General features: G+C 35.5%; 1 protein-coding gene across 1 annotated transcript; it reads right to left on the reverse strand.

The window, feature by feature from the left end:
* Positions 1 to 266: 266 nt before the first annotated feature.
* LOC137387531 (guanine nucleotide-binding protein G(o) subunit alpha-like) lies at positions 267 to 5,314 on the reverse strand. Its single transcript, XM_068073980.1, has 8 exons — positions 5,096 to 5,314; positions 4,449 to 4,576; positions 3,804 to 4,051; positions 3,412 to 3,553; positions 2,786 to 2,964; positions 2,430 to 2,653; positions 1,340 to 1,554; positions 267 to 1,010 (listed from the first exon to the last, which is right to left on the reverse strand). The coding sequence occupies exons 1-8, from the start codon at positions 5,271 to 5,273 to the stop codon at positions 810 to 812; spliced, it is 1,515 nt and encodes a 504-aa protein (XP_067930081.1). The 5' UTR covers positions 5,274 to 5,314; the 3' UTR covers positions 267 to 809.
* Between the last annotated feature and the right edge of the window lie 14,828 nt (positions 5,315 to 20,142).

The raw sequence follows: 20,142 nt of genomic DNA on the forward strand, positions 1-20,142 counted from the left end.
CAAGTTATTTTCTTCTGAGCATTTTAACAGCGATCAAGTTTTGTCGATTTTAATCTAAAAACATCTTGGCAATCAGATCATCTCCAACATCAGAAACAATCGCAAATGATAGAAAAATATCGATACTTTTTGATAGAATCTACCAAAGTTTTGCACTAAAAGTTGCATTCAATGTTATTGACTGCATTTTCAACCTATTAAATTTATAACTCTCCATTTATAATGCTTCTTAAGTCTATTTAAATATCATAATATAAAAATATTGAAACCTGAATAGGTTTTGCTCACATTTATTGAAAGCATAGTAAAAGTTTTGGAACTTTTCATTAAGTTCCTAAAAATCCATAGTAGATTTGCTCTTTAGTGTTGCCATGAAAACAGCTCTATTTACATGGATATATTAAATACATTATAATATATGACAAAAATGGTAGTCATAAATTTCAAATCCAATACTGCATACAATCGTATCACAAAGTCTTAAGAAAGCATTGCATCAATAAATATATAAAAACATTTTAAATAAATAAATATTTTAGTTATAAGCTTTACTGTAGCCGTAGGTAAGCGTGTTATAAAAATATCGCAAAAAATAAATAGGCAAATAATACAACAGAAATAACTGTGGAAAAGTAGGTAAGTATTGCAAAGCATTCTCGCTAATGTATTTACAGAAAATCTGATGCCAGCTATATACGTCAGCTATATGTCATACATGCAATAATGTATATGACATTATATAATAATATATATGATATATATTATTATATGTCAGCGTACACCTTTCAGCAAGAGAAGCTTCAGCAATTTTAATCTAGAGGAATACCAATCTTGGCGAAATAGTCTTTAATTATAATGTTTTTACATCCGTCTATGACTCTCTTGATATTCAAAGTGTCGACAGCACACGTGTAGTGAAACTCGTATGATCGGTAGCCGGTATTGATGGACATATCCGGAGTCGATTGAAAGCTGTACCTTGTCGACATTCTTACGCATTCGACGATTTTCTACAAACAAATCAAAATAATATTACAATAAGCTATAAGAAAAATTCAATGAGATCTAACTAAATTCTTGCTCAATCTCAAACAGTGCTAGATTTCGATTATTTTAGCAATCTCTTTCCAAAACATATTACGTAGTAATGATTACTACATTTTGCACAGGATGTCATTTAGGTATTTTGCCAAAATAAGAGGATGTTGCTGTCTCCTAGCCTTTAGTACCCTCCAAATTTGTATATAGAAGCGTCTCAATGCCAACCGCAATACCTCAGCCTCAGAGCTACATCATGCAAATCGTTTTACTGCCTGTGGTTCAGTAGTTTAATACTTACAGCTAATATGGTCTTGATATACGCGGCAGATTTTACGACTCGCCAGTCCAGGTCTGGAATCAGTTTCTTTTTCTGTCGTCGGGATGGAATCTTTTTCGAGAACAGAGATGAGGAAGATGTGTAGAACGTTGACAATGAATTGTGGTTACCATCAACTTTCTCTTCTTGAGCGGCAAAGGTAGAAAATGATTCCAGCACATGCTTTCTTTCATTTTCTAAAATAAACACTTAAATGTAGGGATGTTTGAGAGCTCATGATATGACATTGAATGACTCAAAGTTAATGTCTCAAATACGAAGACCTCTGCACCGCTTTAGCCAGTTGTTGTCTTAGCGAATTAATCTACCACAACGCAATTACCTACTAGAGCATGATCTTTCGACATTTCACTAGTTGCGTCATTTTAGTACATTATCCTACATGTCAAAGACGTAAGAGAACTTTCAAATCAGACAAGTTGCATGGTAATAACTATGAAGCTAAGTTTTTTTAGGATTTAGTTGAACCTACTGCTTCTCGGAAACACGAGCTTGCTGAGTTTCTATTTTATATGTAAGTTACGTAATATAATACGTAACATGCCAGACAGTTTCCGCTGCAGCCACAATTCTATGTTTACTAACATCCACTGCATCTGACTCAAGTTTTACTTTCGCTAGTCATACAATCAACTAGATCAATCAGTTAAAGGCTCATGTTCATGAGAACTCTTCAGTAGCCAATGGTGGTCTTAATTAACACCAACTATCCCGCAGGTAAATGATCATATCAGGTACAGTTGTGCCTCAACTGGAGTTAAATATAGACACTGGATGCTTATCAACTCCTGATTGCAACAATATTTAGTCCATTGAATAAATAGCAATCTATTTTTAGCACAATTGTTTATGCATTTTGTGCGAATCATATAACAAATTGTCCAATTTAGAGTAATTATGTTAATAAGATTTGTGTCTGGATGCTGACTCACTCTCTTTGACCTGCTGAGTTAATTCATTGGGCATCTGTTAACTTACCGTTGCGCCTAATGTGTGTTTACGATTCTACAACTCTACCGATTATATACTGCAAATTTTTAATAATATTTACCTGTAGGATTGTACGTGGTGAAGGGATTTTCGGAGAGAATGGTATATATCTTTTGGTAAATTCCTCTCTCGAAATCACTGCTTATGGTCGGATCTTTGGAGAGAGATAAAGCTTGCTCCATCATTTTATCTAACGATGCGCCGAAGTTGCTGCCTTGCTCAATCTTTTCTCTGAAGATGTCGATCTTGTTCATAAATGTCAAAATGGAGACACTGCGAAGAAATCTGTAATGGAAAGTTAGGTTGTAGTTGGTAATGATGCTTGGTGTTAGCAATATGCGAGCTAGAAATTTGGGTTATTACCAAAATAATTTGTGTTGAGTAATAAGCTAATAGTCAGATCTGTGAACAACTTACCGGGTGGTGATAGTTTGGTAGAAAACTTTGAGAGACTCCAGCAGCCGGTTAGTCGTACTGTCTTCTCGAAGAGTTTGGTCAAAGCTGCTCGTGTCCAGCATGAATATAACTGCTGTCACATCGTCAAACAATGTTATCCATTTTCTCCTCTCTCCCTGCTGTCCTCCAACGTCAACTGTCTAAAAAAGGTAAAGCACATACATGTATGTAACGCAATTTATTGCAATGATTAGCAATAGCCCAAAAAACTGTTATTTGTGTAAAAACTGGTCATATGTGTCAACCTACTGGTGTTTATTTAGGGACTATATTATTTACACAAGAAGAACTATGTAACAACTGACAGAAAGTCTCGCGTTTTTTAATGTTACATTTTTAGTCGATGGTTATAGCCAGGGATGTCCGGAATTACCCACATGATGTAATAAAGAGACAGAGGAGTATCCTTATTTTCTACTGTTATCTCCTATAATCCTGTTTGATGAATTTCCTTGTACAATAAAGCGGATTTGCAGCTGAAGCCAAGTAAGTCACCAAATAAAGCTACTAACCTAGAAATGTCACTCACCGGTTTTTTACTGAAATGATATGTGCAATTATCATAATAACAGCTGAATCAAACTCACATTGAAGTTTACTTTTTGCCCAGAGTAGGTAACAGTGAATTTCGTCTCTGTGATAGAGGTAGTCATTACTCGACATCGGAGAATGTCTTGCTCGGTTGGAATGTAGTTTGGATGTCGAATGTCATCAAGTCGGTCAAAGAAACTAAAACAATGATGATAGTTAACTAAAGGATCAAAGATGAGACTGCAATAAAGGAACTTGCCAAAGATAAATTATCCGAGTTATTTATAGCCGCTGGCATGATCATGCCTATCAAAACATCTCAATATGGTTACAAAATGCAAAGTGCAAATCAATGGAAACTGCGTTATGCTAGACAAGGCTTCCGTTTATGAGATGTCTTACTGAATATGCATATACATAAAGTACACAAAGAATACTTGACACTTACTAGGCAGCACAATCTAGCAGTTGGTATTCGTTAGATCTGGCATAGGCTTTGTGAACGCCATTGTCATTCCATAAGGCCTGCACATGCGATATCATATCATCGCTTGCTAGGTACTCAGAATTGAGAATGTCTTTGGAAGTTAGTGAAGAGTTCTCCACTTGTGAATGGCTTAACACGATATGAGCTGTTCTTGTGAGACGAGGGTTTGAGAACTTAATGCCCATTGAGTGCATGGCGACAAGGACAGCCTACAATAATAATATTATTTCAACTTTCAAACAGCTCAGCCGTATCCCGATTTACAATAATGAAAGCAAAAGATTAGGATAAAACCGAACATAAGCTGTTCTAAAGAAGACTGAGAGCTCTGCTTTGTTCTACAAACAGTGACTGCAAACTTGAAATGCACCATTCAACTTTGCAGCCATATTAAAACTCAAAATAACAAATAAGGTTTTTTTTTCATACATATTGCGTATGGTTTTTACAATAACCAATGTCTGAACAAAGCTAACTATCACCAGTAACTACAAACCTTAAACGCACCATTCAGTTTTGCAGAGTCATGTTGAAACCAAAAATATCTCGTAGTTTTTGTTGTTTTTCATACTTACTACAAGTTTCTAATATGTGCTAGTTACTTACCACCATGCTGTCAAATATGTTCTGTCGTATGTATGGTATCTTTTTTAACTTCTCTGCCGCCTCCATATCGTTTCCATGAATTAGCTGCATCTGCTTAATCAGTGTACTTTTTCCAGCTTCTCCAGGCCCTAGAATTCAACAACTACAGTTGATGAGACAAACAAAAGGCCGGAGAACAAGAGACAATTAAGTCTGCTACCCGATATTCAAATTGATATGATTTTAACCTCAATATCAAATCAACAAACTTTCTACTTCAACCATGGTCATTTAAGCTTTTGCTCTACTTCTCAAGGGGCTCATTAAAAGTGTAATTAATGTTCGTTTCAGCTTGATAAGGCATTGCAACAATAACCATTACTCATAATGGTTATCTGGTTCCGTGCAAAACGACGTAGAAGCAAAAGCTAATATATCATTATCTGTGACCTATTGGTTACTGTCTGGACAAATACAGAGACAGCTCAATCCATTGCCACCACTAAGTAGGAGTATTAACTTGTTATGCAATGTTGCCTCCTACCGCGATATTGAATGACCTCATTGCTTCTGAATTGATGCTGCTCGCTCTAAGTCTTCTAGAAGCATCATTACCAATGGTACGAGTTCTAGATGTCAACATGAAAACTGATTGACCACTCACTTACCCAGCAGTAGTAGTTTAATCCTTGAGCTTTCATTTTTCCAATCGGCTCGTAAGGCCTGATCTAGTTGTCTTGACTTTTTCTTAGCTTCTCTCTGCTGTTTTCTGTCGCCCTTTAGGGTACATGATTTATCTCTACCCACTAATTTTTGGGCGAGCCGTCTGCAAGTATTAAACAGCATCGTTACTGTGTGTCAATTATAGCGAACTCCTCGCGTGTGATATCCACATTTGTTCCAGTTTAGTTATGGCTCTGCTAACCTTACTCATCGACTTATGTATCTTCAGTAATCTGGAAAATCGGCCAATTGTGTATACTTTTGCCGCCTCATTAGCCAATCAACTGCCTGATTGACGATTGTTATTTCTTCTCCTGTAGCTCGGTTCTCAATGATGATTAGGGAGATAGTGTTATTTATAGAGCGCTTTACAGTGTATTATTCATAAATGAAAGGAAATCTGCAGGTGGCCTTTCGGTATGGTTAGCATGGTAACACAATGTGCTTATTTTGAGCTATAACGAAGTATTCATTCACTAGTACAGAACTCTACTGAAACTCTATACTACTTTTCCTGTGCAAGCCTTCTTTAGATAGCTATCATTTTAATCACACTGCGCTGCTGTTGTGGGTACATGAAACAAGATGCTTAGTGTTCAGCATATATGCATCCTCAATGCGATATTGTCTCTCCCAAATTGGCCTGTATTCATGTAAAATGGCCTGTGCTGTTTGTTTTGATTAATGAATTTCCAAAGTTGGAAAGGCTTATGAAATACCTAATGACTAGCCATAATTTATTGGCTCACGGTTACATATATTTGGGATAGTCTTTACACCAAGTTTATAAAATTATTAACGATTTTCAGTTAGCTTTGCTTTCACTACCACTGTTATACAATTTTATTTTTGATGTTTGTGTAAATAATGTTGAACTTACTAGTAGTACACCTGATAATCCCCTGAATCAGAAAAAAACGTTTCTAATAATTCCAGAAGGTTTTTCCGCGTAAAGGCACATTTTCTGCTTACCACCCTGAGATAACACACTCTCAAAAAGATCAAAACGTTTTTGCCAGTATTTTATGAGATTTTTTTAACAATGTCAACATCTGTACACAATTAAGTGAGTGAGCATAATCATTTCAATACTGTCAACCAAATAAATATTATATTATATGTGTGGATAACAAAATGAAATAAATTTTATTCCTTTAGTTTAAATCTGATGAAATAGACTACTCGATTGATCTTGCATTATGTACTGGCTGGTTGATTTAGTTGCTTGCACTTTGATTGGCTGAAAGGAAGAAGCATTCGATGTCTGATCGTCTTCTCCTTACTGTTTCTGATTACCTAGATGACGAGTTATTGTTATCACTTGCTTTTGCTAACATTAACCTAACAGAATTTTGAAGCTTGTTTATATAAACCACTTTTTCAAACTCACTTTTAAAATTGAAATTGTCTCCCTCAACAGCTGCGCACAAATGCGAAAGAAAATTGTTGGGTGGAACGAGGGTCAATCTTACACAGACCAAAACCTGGTTATAATACAGCTGCGTCAAGAAGCCAATATTGCCGCAGCACAAAATTTGATAACAATGTTATTTTCATATAGAGCTACACTCTTACCCTAATGCATTACTGTTGCAATCTGCTATGAGCCAACATTTTTCTTGAAGGTTTATCCTGTTTGAGTAAAAATATGTTTTAAATATTTTTTGTATACAAAACCTTAATGGAAAGAAATTTACCAGAGTTAGAGGTAGTAAGTTATAATTTTGTAACCCTGGCACTGGCTACTAAAATCTTAAAATATAATAACAGATAACAAACTGCAACGCCACATTCGTTTCTATAAAGATAGGGACAAAAGCGGAACGAGATATTTATGAATTTCTAACATTGAGTAGACAGTTTGCGATTTAAAACACAAATAACGAAAACCCATGAAAGATTAAAGTAGGTTGATGCCCTTTGCACTAGTCCCACTTTATGACAATTTCAACTTTTAAGCTTCCTTCTCAGGCTGAATCAACCAAATCGATAAAAAGGAGGAAACATTGGTGACACATTGTGAGCTTTGAAAGTTACCCAAAGGATTCACGAGTTTAGTATTACACCAGGAAGTTTTGTAAACAAAGCTATGGGAATATTTTGTCTTAGACGTGAACAATGGAACAAATGCTATGTAGATAAATAAAGTTGAAGAATCTGAAGTTCTGGAGTAAAATAATCATTGTTGTGACTAATATGCGATTATCTTGACTACGACTGACTGACTATAGCGTAACCTTCCTACCTAGACACCAATCTAAATATCTTTAATTACAGGCAAAGGAAAGGTTTTGTCAGCTAAATGTTTGTTTGTCTAACATTGTTTCTCCCCATGCCCACTGTTACAAAACAGTCTGTCTGGTTTTTATTTATTATAACACGTTTACCGCCGTTAATGTTTGAAGATAATCCATTTTTCCTTTTGTCATAAGTCTCATAGCAAAGGCAATTTATAGGCTCAACTGTCGTATTAGCTGTCATATATAGCTAATTGTTATTTGATTTGCTTAGTTGTCTGTGGTAAATGTCCTTGCGAAATCTGTGATCACTTCATTTGAAAATAGTTTGGGTCAGCCACTATTTGTATTATTGTATCAATTCCTTTCAGAGCTGCCATAGCCTATTATGAATACATTGTAAAATTTTTATCAGTGTTATTTTTTATTTGTACAAACTGAGACAATGCGTCCTCTTAAATATCAAATAAAACTTTGTAAGCTGGCTGGTTTTGTTAACCCTTTCACTGCCAGCCATTTACAAATGTAGCTATCGGCCTACTGCCAGCCATTTTTCCGAAAATTGCCAATTTTGCTTCATGATATGTATACAATGTTTTTCAACTTCAACATCTATCTAGAAAATTTTTGTGATATATTTTATTTTGCCAATATGTTAATAAATAATGCTATGCAAAAAATTCAATGTATCTATACTTTGTGCATTGCGAAAGCTATGTGAAGCTACGAAGCTAAAACGATCCTCTACAGTGTTCCTTACTCTTACAAAACTATTACTTTCACCACCATCAGAGTGAGTGCTGCTACTTTAATTATCTGTGTAATCACGAAAATCTGAATTGGCTTTAATGGCATCAACACAAGTAATTCTCTGTTTTCTAACTCGGGAGGTACTTACAAATGCCATAATAACACTAAGTAGTTCGAACGTCAAAAATACAAAATGTTCGTTTTTAAGTTGGAAATTACCAAACAAAAGTTTAAAATTATTTCGTGATTTTAGGCTAATTTTATAGAGAAATCTTTGGAAAACACTGTCAATACCATAAAAGTCCTAAAGATTGGTAGTTTTGTTGTCAACGAATGATAAAATTTACTACACAATTGCTGGAGAAATCGCAAAAATGCGTCTACGGCAGTGAAAGGATTAAACAAATCATTCTACTTTATTAAAAATAATTAAACAATACTAACAAATTGACTGGTATCTCAAAATTTAGCCAACTTGAACTGTTTAATGAGGCTTTCTGCTACTTGAAAACCTCCAGATTTGACCTAGGCTTCAACTAATACTTAACAAACTGGTGACTTTAGGAAATTGTTGGCAGTCAAAGCTTGTGGCATTCTGCAACATTTTTAATAGTAATCTATATGTTCATTTCTATTAAAATAACATTTAAAAGAGTTCAGAAACAATCTCTAGTGATCAGTATAGGGTTGCCTCTAAAATGAAGACAGGTGATTGGTTGAATTGCTCATTATCGCCAATGCATTTCTTATCATCCTAGTCAAATTCCTTCAAATGGATTATTTGCAAAGCATGCTTTCCTAACCTTCTTCACATTGTTTCATGATAAACTACAGATAAGACGATAGAAAGTTGTTATTTGTTGCTGTTTTGGCTGAGACCAACCAGTTTATGAGCTCAAGGATGTCGACAAGATGCTGAGGATAAACTTACACAAAACTTTAGTAGGTTTTATTAGCAAGCATCGATATTTTTGATCATTTGCGATTGTTTTTAGTGTTTGAGACCATTTGACTGCCAAGATGTCTCAAGATTAAAATTGACTTAACTTGATCGTAGTTAAAATTCTCAAATCAAACAAAAATGCGATTATGAGGTCCACAGTTGTAAAGAGACTGATGAAATAAAGACGCGTAACACTGCAACTTCAGTGCAATAGCCAAAATCGACTGTAGCAACAGTAGCAACAACTATTGGAGACATTTTGCCCATATTTTTCGTCTGAGCGTTCTATCTGCAATTAAGTTTTGATAATTCAATCTTGAAACATCCTGACACTCAGATCACCTGAAACAAAAACAATTGCAAGTGATAAAAAAATACTGTTACTTTTTGATAACACTTCGCGTAAGCTCATCAATAGAGGAGTAGTCAGCCACTAACAAGCTTTTTAGATTGCGATAAGGTTCTGCATTTTTTAGCCAAGTGACGCTGTTGCATGATACGCATTACTTGCGGATGCCCGTGATTAAGGTATTAAACTGAAGCTGGTACATACTGACAAGCATTAGATACGACTTAATAAATTTGTCAATCATTGATGTGGTCTTTACGTGGTGTGTATTAGGTTGCATAACATTTGCAAAAAGGCTACCTATTGAGATAAGCAGTGATAACTTCATTAATGACTCATCTACATCCGTGTTCTGGACTTAAATTCATAGCATTTTTTATTAATTTTATTTTCTTAAGCGCTTGTCTCTTGAGGCTGCTTACTTTCCATACTATGAATGTTGGCAATGCAATATACACAGAATTATTACCTCAGTTACAATCTGCAATGGCATGCTGGATATAAGATATAAGCTACCAGGCCACCTAATAATTCACTTCACTTTAGTGAACTAATTAAAATGCGACATGGTTGTGGTTGTTATTTACTTCACCAAAGCTGAGTAACTTTTGATTTGATAGTCACTCTATTTCACCTGTCAATGCTAACAATTACAAATCAGGCCGAGTGAACAAAATAAAACAAAACTGGACTTATAGGAAAACATTCTCTCATCGGTAAGTCGTGAGAAAATATGTTATTTTTATCGTCAAACTCTAAATACACTGCAGCTTAGCATTGGAACCGACTTAAGTTTGTATGCTCTCAGGGCGAGTCTCACATTCTAGGCTACTATAACAACTTTGAAGTTGTGCATTGAAAGTATGATTAATCTGCCAAAATCTGTCTCACCCGAATAGAGCATTTAGGAATGGGCCCAAAAGAGTGCCCTTATACTTCCTGTGACATTACTCTCTCTCTTAACTTTGCTCTGACATAAATTATGTTTGTGCACTTGAAATACTGTTGAATTTTCTGCTCAAAATGGAGCTGTTTGCATTTAGCTTGAGAACTAGTCTTCACTAGGCTTTTTAGTTTGATAAAATTGCGTGTTTTATCATCAGTGCATTATACTGCGTGCTAACAGAGACATGTATTGAGCGAGTTATGACACAGGAAGTATAACAGTGCCATATTGCATTCATTCGGTTCCTTTGGTCACATCACTCTAAACATTGCTCAGGTTATAAGCCTGAAAGCATTAGCTACAAAATCAAAGCTCATTTAATGTTGATCAGATTTTTTATGGCAAGCCATTAGCCACAAAAGTATAATGCTTAAATTATTTCATGCAAAAACCTGAATGCGTGTTCAATGAATTACGTAGATTCGACACATTTATGTCCACGAGCTGTCACATGCCAACTATTTTTCCTTGTTATTGCAAAAGTAAGCTTGAATCCAGAACCGCTCGAGATTATATCTTGTGATCTCATTCTTAAGACAAACTTCACGATCAATAATGAGGTCAAGAAGCACTTGTCTTTCTTAAGTCCAGCGATAGTTCCACGAGTACAGCACTGATGACACTAGGAGGAGTTACAGACTTGTGAATTGTATGGTGCTGTGCTCTGAATAAGAAATGGGAACATTTGAGGAAATATACAAAGACAGATTAAATATCACGCATATGCAAAATCTGATTGTTTTACATTAGTGACGCTACATGTAGAGAACTTTCTACAGTATCACAGTCCTGCCATTATTCTTAATCAAGGAAATAAAATCACTTCTTTAGTGACTATTTTCTCTAAAGTTGCCTTGCTTGAGGCAATAAACTTTAGATAGTATTGTTAGGTCTTAGTGCATGTGCCTAGTTCCTCTACAAAAGGTCTAATGAATTTAAACTTCCACCAAAGTGTCTGAAATGCCCGCTCCCTAGACAGCTCATCACATTAGGTAAATCATGCGTATCAGGCTATTTTATCTAACAGATCTTCTTTCTACAACTCATTTCTTATTTCCTCTATTTCATGATTGTGTTTGTAAATGAAAGAATTAAGTCATGTCTTTCAAAATTTTTGTGTGGCATATTTTCAGCTTTCTGACACTTTCTTTTCATGCATGACACATTCAAAGAAACATTGCTATTATCCTACAAGGCATATTTACTAAACTTGAGTCTTGCATTTTCACTATTTGGGTCATGATCACAGAAACCATGTTTAAGTCGGGATTGTAAGATTTGGAGTTATCTACATTAGCAGAAAGAGAAAATTCTCACAGTTATTTTGCAAAAAAAATTTTGATTCTAGCTTGATTACAGCAGATTTTATGGTCAATAAACTGAATGCGCGTTTATCATTAGTGCGAAAACATAGTTCCGAGAAAACTGGTGTTAAAGTTTGAGAAACGAAAACCACTGCCCAATTTTGTTTACATTTCAAAACGTCATAGCAACCAATATCAAGAGGTTGTGATATTCATCAAGATTTCTGTGTTTCTATTCAAAAAATTATGCTGAATTCAAAAATCTAAACAGATTTTAGCTGGTTGTCACAGAAATAGCTGTATATTTATAAGAAAATGTATTACTTAACTTTGTAAATATTTAAAACGGTTTGGCAGTACAGCGATATCGGGCACAGCCAAATCATCAGCAAAATCTTTAAAAAAAGTAACAACAGTAACATATTGCACACTATCGGTCACTATATACTTCGATCTTGGAAATTCGAATAATTTTTCTTATAATTAAATCTGATAATAATCCTATAAAATCGAATAATTATTCTTATGATTAAATAATGTAATAATCTTTTAAGAATTGTTAGGAAATTATCATCGTAATTCCTTTTACTTTTACTGCTTTTGACATCAGTTGGAACACCAAAGTACTGATTATTAGTGTCCAAAATGTCAGAGTTATCTTTAAAATCGGCAAAAAAGAAACGATTATATTTATCGGACGCCATTTTTCAGTACTTCCTGTTTAGCTTAGCAACGGTTTTAAGAGGGTTTTTCCGAGGGTTGAATACTTTTATGGGCTAAACTGACTTCAGATTCAAAAAGATCACTCCTTGATTGATCCAGATGCACGTGTTACAAAAATCGTTACCAATATTATAAATTCAGTTGGTGCAACTTGAAAGTCGGATAACTCAACTTCGTGATTTGCGACTTAACCATGGTTTCTGTGACTGCGACACATTTGCCTATTTTCTATTTATATGAATCTAAAAGTTTGTGTGTACTTCGGTTTGTCCAGCTATAGCTATTAAAATCTTGGAATGAAGAATCCAGATCGCAGAAGATTTGATCTCGATACCTTTCATTTTACTGATTACGCTACGCGAAATTGATGGATTCATTGGGCGATATATGTTGCTATGTGGGTGAAAATACGTCAGCGCTCTCCATTACGGAGCAAAATCCTTTTATGCTTGCTCTTAAAGCTCTTATTAGTAAGAGCAGTAGATAACTAGCTTACTCAAATTAGCCATGGGCAATATGCTAGGCTAATGGCAAGTAGCAGGCAACTACGTTCCCTGTCACTGTTTATAAGCTGATTTTTAATTCTCGTGCAACGCCGGGAACTCTGCTAGTCAGACTATAAATCTCAAACTACATGAAATGTGCCATAGACCACAGGCCCTATCAGACCATAAATCTATGCTACAGATATGCTAAATCTATGCTATGACCATAAATCTATGCTATAGATATATGCTATATAAATAAATGCTATAGCCCATTGTGTAAAGTTGCAGGAAGCTAACTTTAGGTCGTTGATATTACGAGCTCAATCTTCATTTTAAGAGCTTTGTCCTTCTGAAGCCATGAGAGATTGCCATTTGTTAAAGATGGCCACTTGTTAGAGATGACCATTTGTTAGAGAACGCCATTTGTTAGAGATCGCCATCTGTTAGAGATCAGGAAAAATATTGCTTCATACAGAATTCAAACTCATGACATTTGATTTTTTAGCCAGACACGGCAACACATGCACCAATTGACTACCTTTAGGTTTTTTGATTAATTGTGCACATACCTATTCTCTGTGTTTTATCAGCACACTAGATTGCCAGGATACTAGTAACAAATAGCAATCTTGAAGCAGATCTACTTCAAACAATTAAGTTATACTCATGCGAATTAGTCAAATTTATTCTTGTGTTTTTGATGTTCATTTGCTGGCTTCTCATTCACAAACATGACTGCTCTACCGTCTTCCTTTCTGAATGCTGAAGGTATGACAGCGACATCTTGAATTGGCATTAATTCCAGTTTTTCTAATGGCCTGCACAGGCTGCACTTAGTAGCAGATCTCTGGTCATGTTCCTAATTAGAAAAACTACTAATTTTTAAATGACCCTTAAGCCTTAAACCTTTTATAGCTCAAAAACCTGTTTTTCGTAGATGCTGCCATAAAACAAACTCACTGAAAAACATGCAGTTTTTCGTACAAAGGGCTTAGTAGTATGACAAAAATATTATACAAAAATACCTTTTACAGGTTTATAGCTTGACTGTCATACAGTAGTTACCTTGACCGTCATACAGTAGTTACCTTAACTGTCATACAGTAGTTACCTTGACTGTCATACAGTAGTTACCTTGACTGTCATACAGTAGTTACCTTGACCGTCATACAGTAGTTACCTTGACCGTCATACAGTAGTTACCTTGACCGTCATACAGTAGTTACCTTGACCGTCATACAGTAGTTACCTTGACCGTCATACAGTAGTTACCTTGACCGTCATACAGTAGTTACCTTGACCGTCATACAGTAGTTACCTTGACTGTCATACAGTAGTTACCTTGACCGTCATACATTAGTTACCTTGACCGTCATACAGTAGTTACCTTGACCGTCATACAGTAGTTACCCTTACCAAAGATTAGTAACAAGCTTCAAAACTGAAAAAAAACAAACATTGTGTAAGTACAGCATTTGCATTAGGATGCTTTTGAAGCGTAAAGTGCAGGAGAAGTTTACTAATACAACACAAAGACACACATGTCTCCATACAACGGGCTAATAGCCCATAAACTAAATTAAATGGCGTTAAAATGTTGCTTGCGCAAGAATGACAAAGACGTTTTGTCAAAAAGGTCATTTAAAGTAAACCATGATGAGCATGCAAAAAGCTCCAAAAGATTTTGAAAGTGCAACTCACTATGATCTGGGAACGGTACACCTGATGTTTCATATAACTTATGAGTTCAACTTTAGATTTACAAACAATGTAACTGCTATTCACACGCAGCCATAGTAAACATGCGGATATATTTACAGTGGGCTCCTAATTTTTTGGTCTTAATAATTAGAAGTTTATTACTTGATCTGTAGATATTAAATATTTACCATAGTAATAGCCATGTCTGTTCATCCGTTCGTCCAAATCCATGCTAAGAGCATTAGGAAAAATATTTGCACTACACAGGATTGGAACCTAAATACTCAGCTCCCCAACCAGAGACACTACCATCTGCACTACTCCACTGCCATGCATAAGTGTGGAATGATTGTCTAGATATTTATTATACATAATGACCTCACACAGCGCAGAAGATTGCCAGCACATTACTATGATAAGAGCTGTGTCCCTTTGCCTGTCTGGAGCCACGATTTGAGGTGAAAAATCCTGCTTCATACAACTTTATAACTCGTGACATAGTGCTTCATAACCTGAAGCGATATTATATACATCGGTTGGCCACATTGGACATCGCGTAATAAATGTGCACATAGTTATTCTGTTTTATCAGCCCACCTGACAAACAGTGATGGCACACCGGACTGCTAGTATATTATAAGTATAGTATAATTAGTATAATTATAAGTATTTTCTACCTTGAAGGAACCTGGAAGAATTACTGACTATTGCACACATTAGCGACATTGACAAGGGTCATAAAGGGGGCATGAAAATATTATGTAACTACTGGGCTAGACAAAGTCAAGGTTTTCTTTTGAAGGAGAGAAATGAAAAAAGCCCAGAGGAATGTTTGTTTGAGTTGGTTAAATTGAATAGGAAGCACAAAGAAAGCGATGCTACTCAAAAAGTGTCATGTGACACCCAAGTTGGAGTCTAAGAATTTATAAAACGATTTGCGAGACCATCAGTATGTTCAAAATCTTTCCACATCTTTCACACATGTCTGGCTGCCTGATAATCAAATGTTCAGAGATTTGGAAAGCTCTGAAAGTAGCTAGAGGTAGAATTAAAGTGAATGATACAAATGTACTGTATGTAGCATCCTCCGGAAAGCTCTGAAAGTAGCTAGAGGTAGAATTAAAGTGAATGATACAAATGTACTGTATGTAACATCCTCTGGAAAGCTCTGAAAGTAGCTAGAGGTAGAGTTAAAGTGAATGATACAAATGTACTGTATGTAGCATACTCTGGAAAGCTCTGAAAGTAGCTAGAGGTAGAGTTAAAGTGAATGATACAAGTGTACTGTATGTAGCATCCTCGGGAAAGCTCTGAAAGTAGCTAGAGGTAGAGTTAAAGTGAATGATGCAAATGTACTGTATGTAGCATACTCTATATCTTTTGGTTAAAGATGAAGCAATTTCAAGCAATGACTATGAGGAAAACAGGAGCTACAGTATTGATATAGAGTCAGGTTTGAAACACATTCAGTCGTATCAACAAAAGGAAGAAAACTGTTGACGAAAACAAGTACATAAATGTCATTTCGTATCTACATCTTTATGTAGAATCGACACTGATTCATCTACTAATACATCTTCATTCCACTTATTCCGTTTGCAGTAGCTAACATACTTTGTGTAGTTTTTTATCGCAATTTCGTCATAAATAAATTTCAACTCATGCTTGTTTGGCACTTTGCCAAGAAAATAGTTAAATAGTTGGAACCATAAACAACGGTTAACAGTTATGCAAATCATTTCTAATGCGAGTGCCAAAATCTATTGAGGGTATGAGGGTGTTATCTAGAGGCTTAATAGGTCCAGGAATAGAGCGAGAATATTGTACATGTCGCTCTAATTTCAGGAAGGAAAATCCACACCAGCTATTGCACAATGAGAAGATAAGTTGATATTTGACGACTCATAGAGATAAACACATGATTGTAAAGATGCTATCATGCAGGACACATTTTGATACATGAGACTGCTCAATGTTTGATCTCAAAATGTTCTTTTGTTTGTTTACCTATATCAAATTTTTGATTGGTGTCTTAAGGTCATTGTAAAACAACCTGTCAACAATGTGTGTTTATTAAGAGAGTTTATGCTCCTTTAGATAACAAAACTCTGTCAAAACATTTGTATGGCTTTAAACACCCAATGTCTGATCACGCGTGTTTGTCTCATTCCCCAAATAATTAGGTTGTATTGTGTCCAAGCATATGTAACAGGCAGCTTGCCATCGTAGAAAGCAGTTTTTAAGGTTGTCTTTGTAACCAACTCCATCCTGTAGGTTGTCTAGACAAAAATAACAAACAAGAGCTTTTTTTCTTACAACTCTCGTAATCGTTATGCAACAAGAGGACTAAGGACACCATGTTTGAAGGAGCGTGTTGCTCTGTTGGATTGATTCAGCTACTTCCTTGTTACGGTGTTAAGCTCTAATGGTTTACACTGAACCCCATTAAAATTACTTGGCCTGCCTTCTCTAATCATCTTTGCCCATTTGTAGATATTTTTCTGGCTAAAACTTTCTTCTGCATAAACATTCACCATTCTACTGTGAATCTTACTGGGGTTATATACTCTTCGGTTACTAAAAATAAATAGCTGATAGCTGCTTAGTTCTGGAGCATATTTATTGGTCAGCCATTTTGAAAAACCTCAAAAACAGGATCACATGACCACACAATCTCCAAAATTTTTTTTTATGTAAGTTTAACAAAATTGAGCTTCTATTTATAATAAAACTCTTTTTATAAATAGATTTACCTTATTTATTGAAAGCCCTTGTACATACTGCCTACATTGCTGCCTATGTCATGTTGGAGGTTTTTCATAACTACTTAGTTTTAGAATAAATCAATAACCGATCAGTCTGTGACATCATGTTCAGCAAAGAACTTATACGGGTAGAGGTCATTTCAACTCATTTTTAGACGACAGAAATGCTCCTAGACTAGAACTTACATACACTTTGCATAGATGCTGAATACAGAAGTTGTGGTAGAACATAGTATTGTTCGCATATCCAGTTAAAGACTTAATGATGACCTATATATTTGTGACCTATATTCATATCAATTTGGCAGATACAGTGTTCTACAGAATGTACTTTACCTTCAAACAATTCTATATCCTATAGTCATTTGTGTTTCAGCAACTTCTTTATGTTTACAAATATACTTTAAAACATTTAAAAATTATTTCTAAATTAGCAACTGTGACGTACCTGCAATGTAATGGTAACAACCAACAATAACAATGTTTACAGTTTGAGCAAATTAGGCTTTAGTCAATGTAACGGATGAGGTAATTAAGGTTTGAAGTCTTCCTATAATCACCAAGGAATTAAATCAAGAACCTTTGCATCCATTTATACTAGCTGAAAATCTAGCCTGTGGTCCCGTGTATCGCTTATGTCTTATTATAAATATGATAGCGAGACCTATACAAAGTGTCACAGTCCAAAAATACTATGAAAGATTGAACAATGGAAATCAATTTACTTTGTTATCGAATATGCTTTAACAATTTTACCAAAATGATCTCTTCTGCTCGAGAAATAGTGTCACTATGCAGACGCTGAGTAGACATTAACGAGGAAAAATCACAAATGTAGGAATAAAAAAGTTGATAAAACAGTTATGGAGATAATGATAATAGAGGCTATATTGATAATAATAGGGGATATCCCTTACCATGTCTTGGCTTTAGTATGGCACCAGAAATCAAGATCTATGTACATGGCTTGAGTGTTATTACTGATTTTAAAGTACTAGCAGTTGTAAACAAATACATAGTGCCAGTAACAGTAATAAAATAGTTTATTACTGCATAGTTTACGTTGTGGAACATGAAAAAAAACTGCATTCCACACCGTAAGGCGAAAAAATCGTATAACAGGACATGGTAGTAGATACAAGAGTGGATGAGATAAGTATATAGGTATCATTTGTAGATCTATGAAAGTGCTAAAGGGCTCGATGGGAAGGGGGTGGGATGTTGTATATGTTGTGGGAACAATGGCTAATTCATTGGCAATACAGTGGAGCCTCAGCACTTGATCGTAATTCGTTGTTCGTGGTTGAGTACTAGTTTGTTCGAAAACTGAAACGCATTTTCCTATAAAAAACAAAATGGTAATTATTTCAACAAGTTTTCCCCACTAAGAAGCATACTTAACATTGTAAAAAATATATTTAAACAGCCAAAAAGAGGATAAAAACTGACAAGAAATACCCAAATTAACTGTGTATGTCTTACTACGTTACAGGTCTGAAGCGAATATACATTTACCAAATGGTCGAGAAGGGCCAAAGAGAGAGTTTGAGTCAACTCGGTTTTTTCTGTTTTCACCCGGCGTTCTTCGGCTTGACCCGGCTAATTCGAACGTCGAAAATCTGTTCGAATTCAGATGCACCCCCTACTTCCGGTTGAGCACCAGCATTGCTCGAGCCATGAGGAGGTTGATCATTGAGGTTCCATTGTAATCTGATTCTCACAAACTCCCAATCATTGGATTGAGACTTTTTGTGTATCAAATTTAGCATGTTACATGCTAAATTAGAAATATAGGCTAATTCGAACGTCGAAAATCTGTTCGAATTCAGATGCACCCCCTACTTCCGGTTGAGCACCAGCATTGCTCGAGCCATGAGGAGGTTGATCATTGAGGTTCCATTGTAATCTGATTCTCACAAACTCCCAATCATTGGATTGAGACTTTTTGTGTATCAAATTTAGCATGTTACATGCTAAATTCGTCAGCGTTTTGCACCCAAATTTTGCAGCTTGTAACAGCCGATATCCTTCTTTCTGTCCACTGGCACAGATAAAACAATTATCAGGATTACTATTATTTATTCTATACAATTTAACAACACCTACATGTATGCTAAACTATTTACGGGTAGCAGACAGTTATATGGATATATGCCAAAGCAGATATCATTGTATACATTTGCTAGAAAGTAGGAGGTCAGCTGATATTTAATTGCACTTATCAACAACCCGTACATGTTTATGTAACTGCACTCCAAGTTCAAGTATCAGATGATCAGATGCACATGCTGAACACGCGTGGCTATATCCTCCTTTAGGCCGCAAGTATATACAAGCTTCTAAACGCTAAGTTCATGTGTTATTTACCAAGGAGTACAATGTACACAATGCTTAGCAGTTGTTTTCTTGCACTCGTGTTGTTAACCATGTACACACACACTGCTGGTAGATCAATCTCACCAGATGAAGCCTAATTTTAAGTTTGCATGTACTCACCTCTTATTTTCGGAAAACTAACTTTGTAAAGATAAACAAAAATAACTTTTTTACCTCTAAGAAAAACAATATTTTGAAACTAGCAGCTGCAGGCTTTGGTAGAGTGAAGTAGAAGGTGGTAGACTGCATGTATTAGCATCTATGTTGTTCGTGGACTGTTTTTGTCTTATAGCATTTCATTTTTACAGAAAATACGAAAGCCTCTACAGCTATTATGAATGTTCTTTATCAAGCTACGAATTTAGGATTATACAGTAGTTTCGTTTACAAAGAAACCGAGTGCTTGCAAA

Source organism: Watersipora subatra, chromosome 2 (genome assembly GCF_963576615.1).
Source record: "Watersipora subatra chromosome 2, tzWatSuba1.1, whole genome shotgun sequence".
NCBI classification, from domain to species: domain Eukaryota; kingdom Metazoa; phylum Bryozoa; class Gymnolaemata; order Cheilostomatida; family Watersiporidae; genus Watersipora; species Watersipora subatra.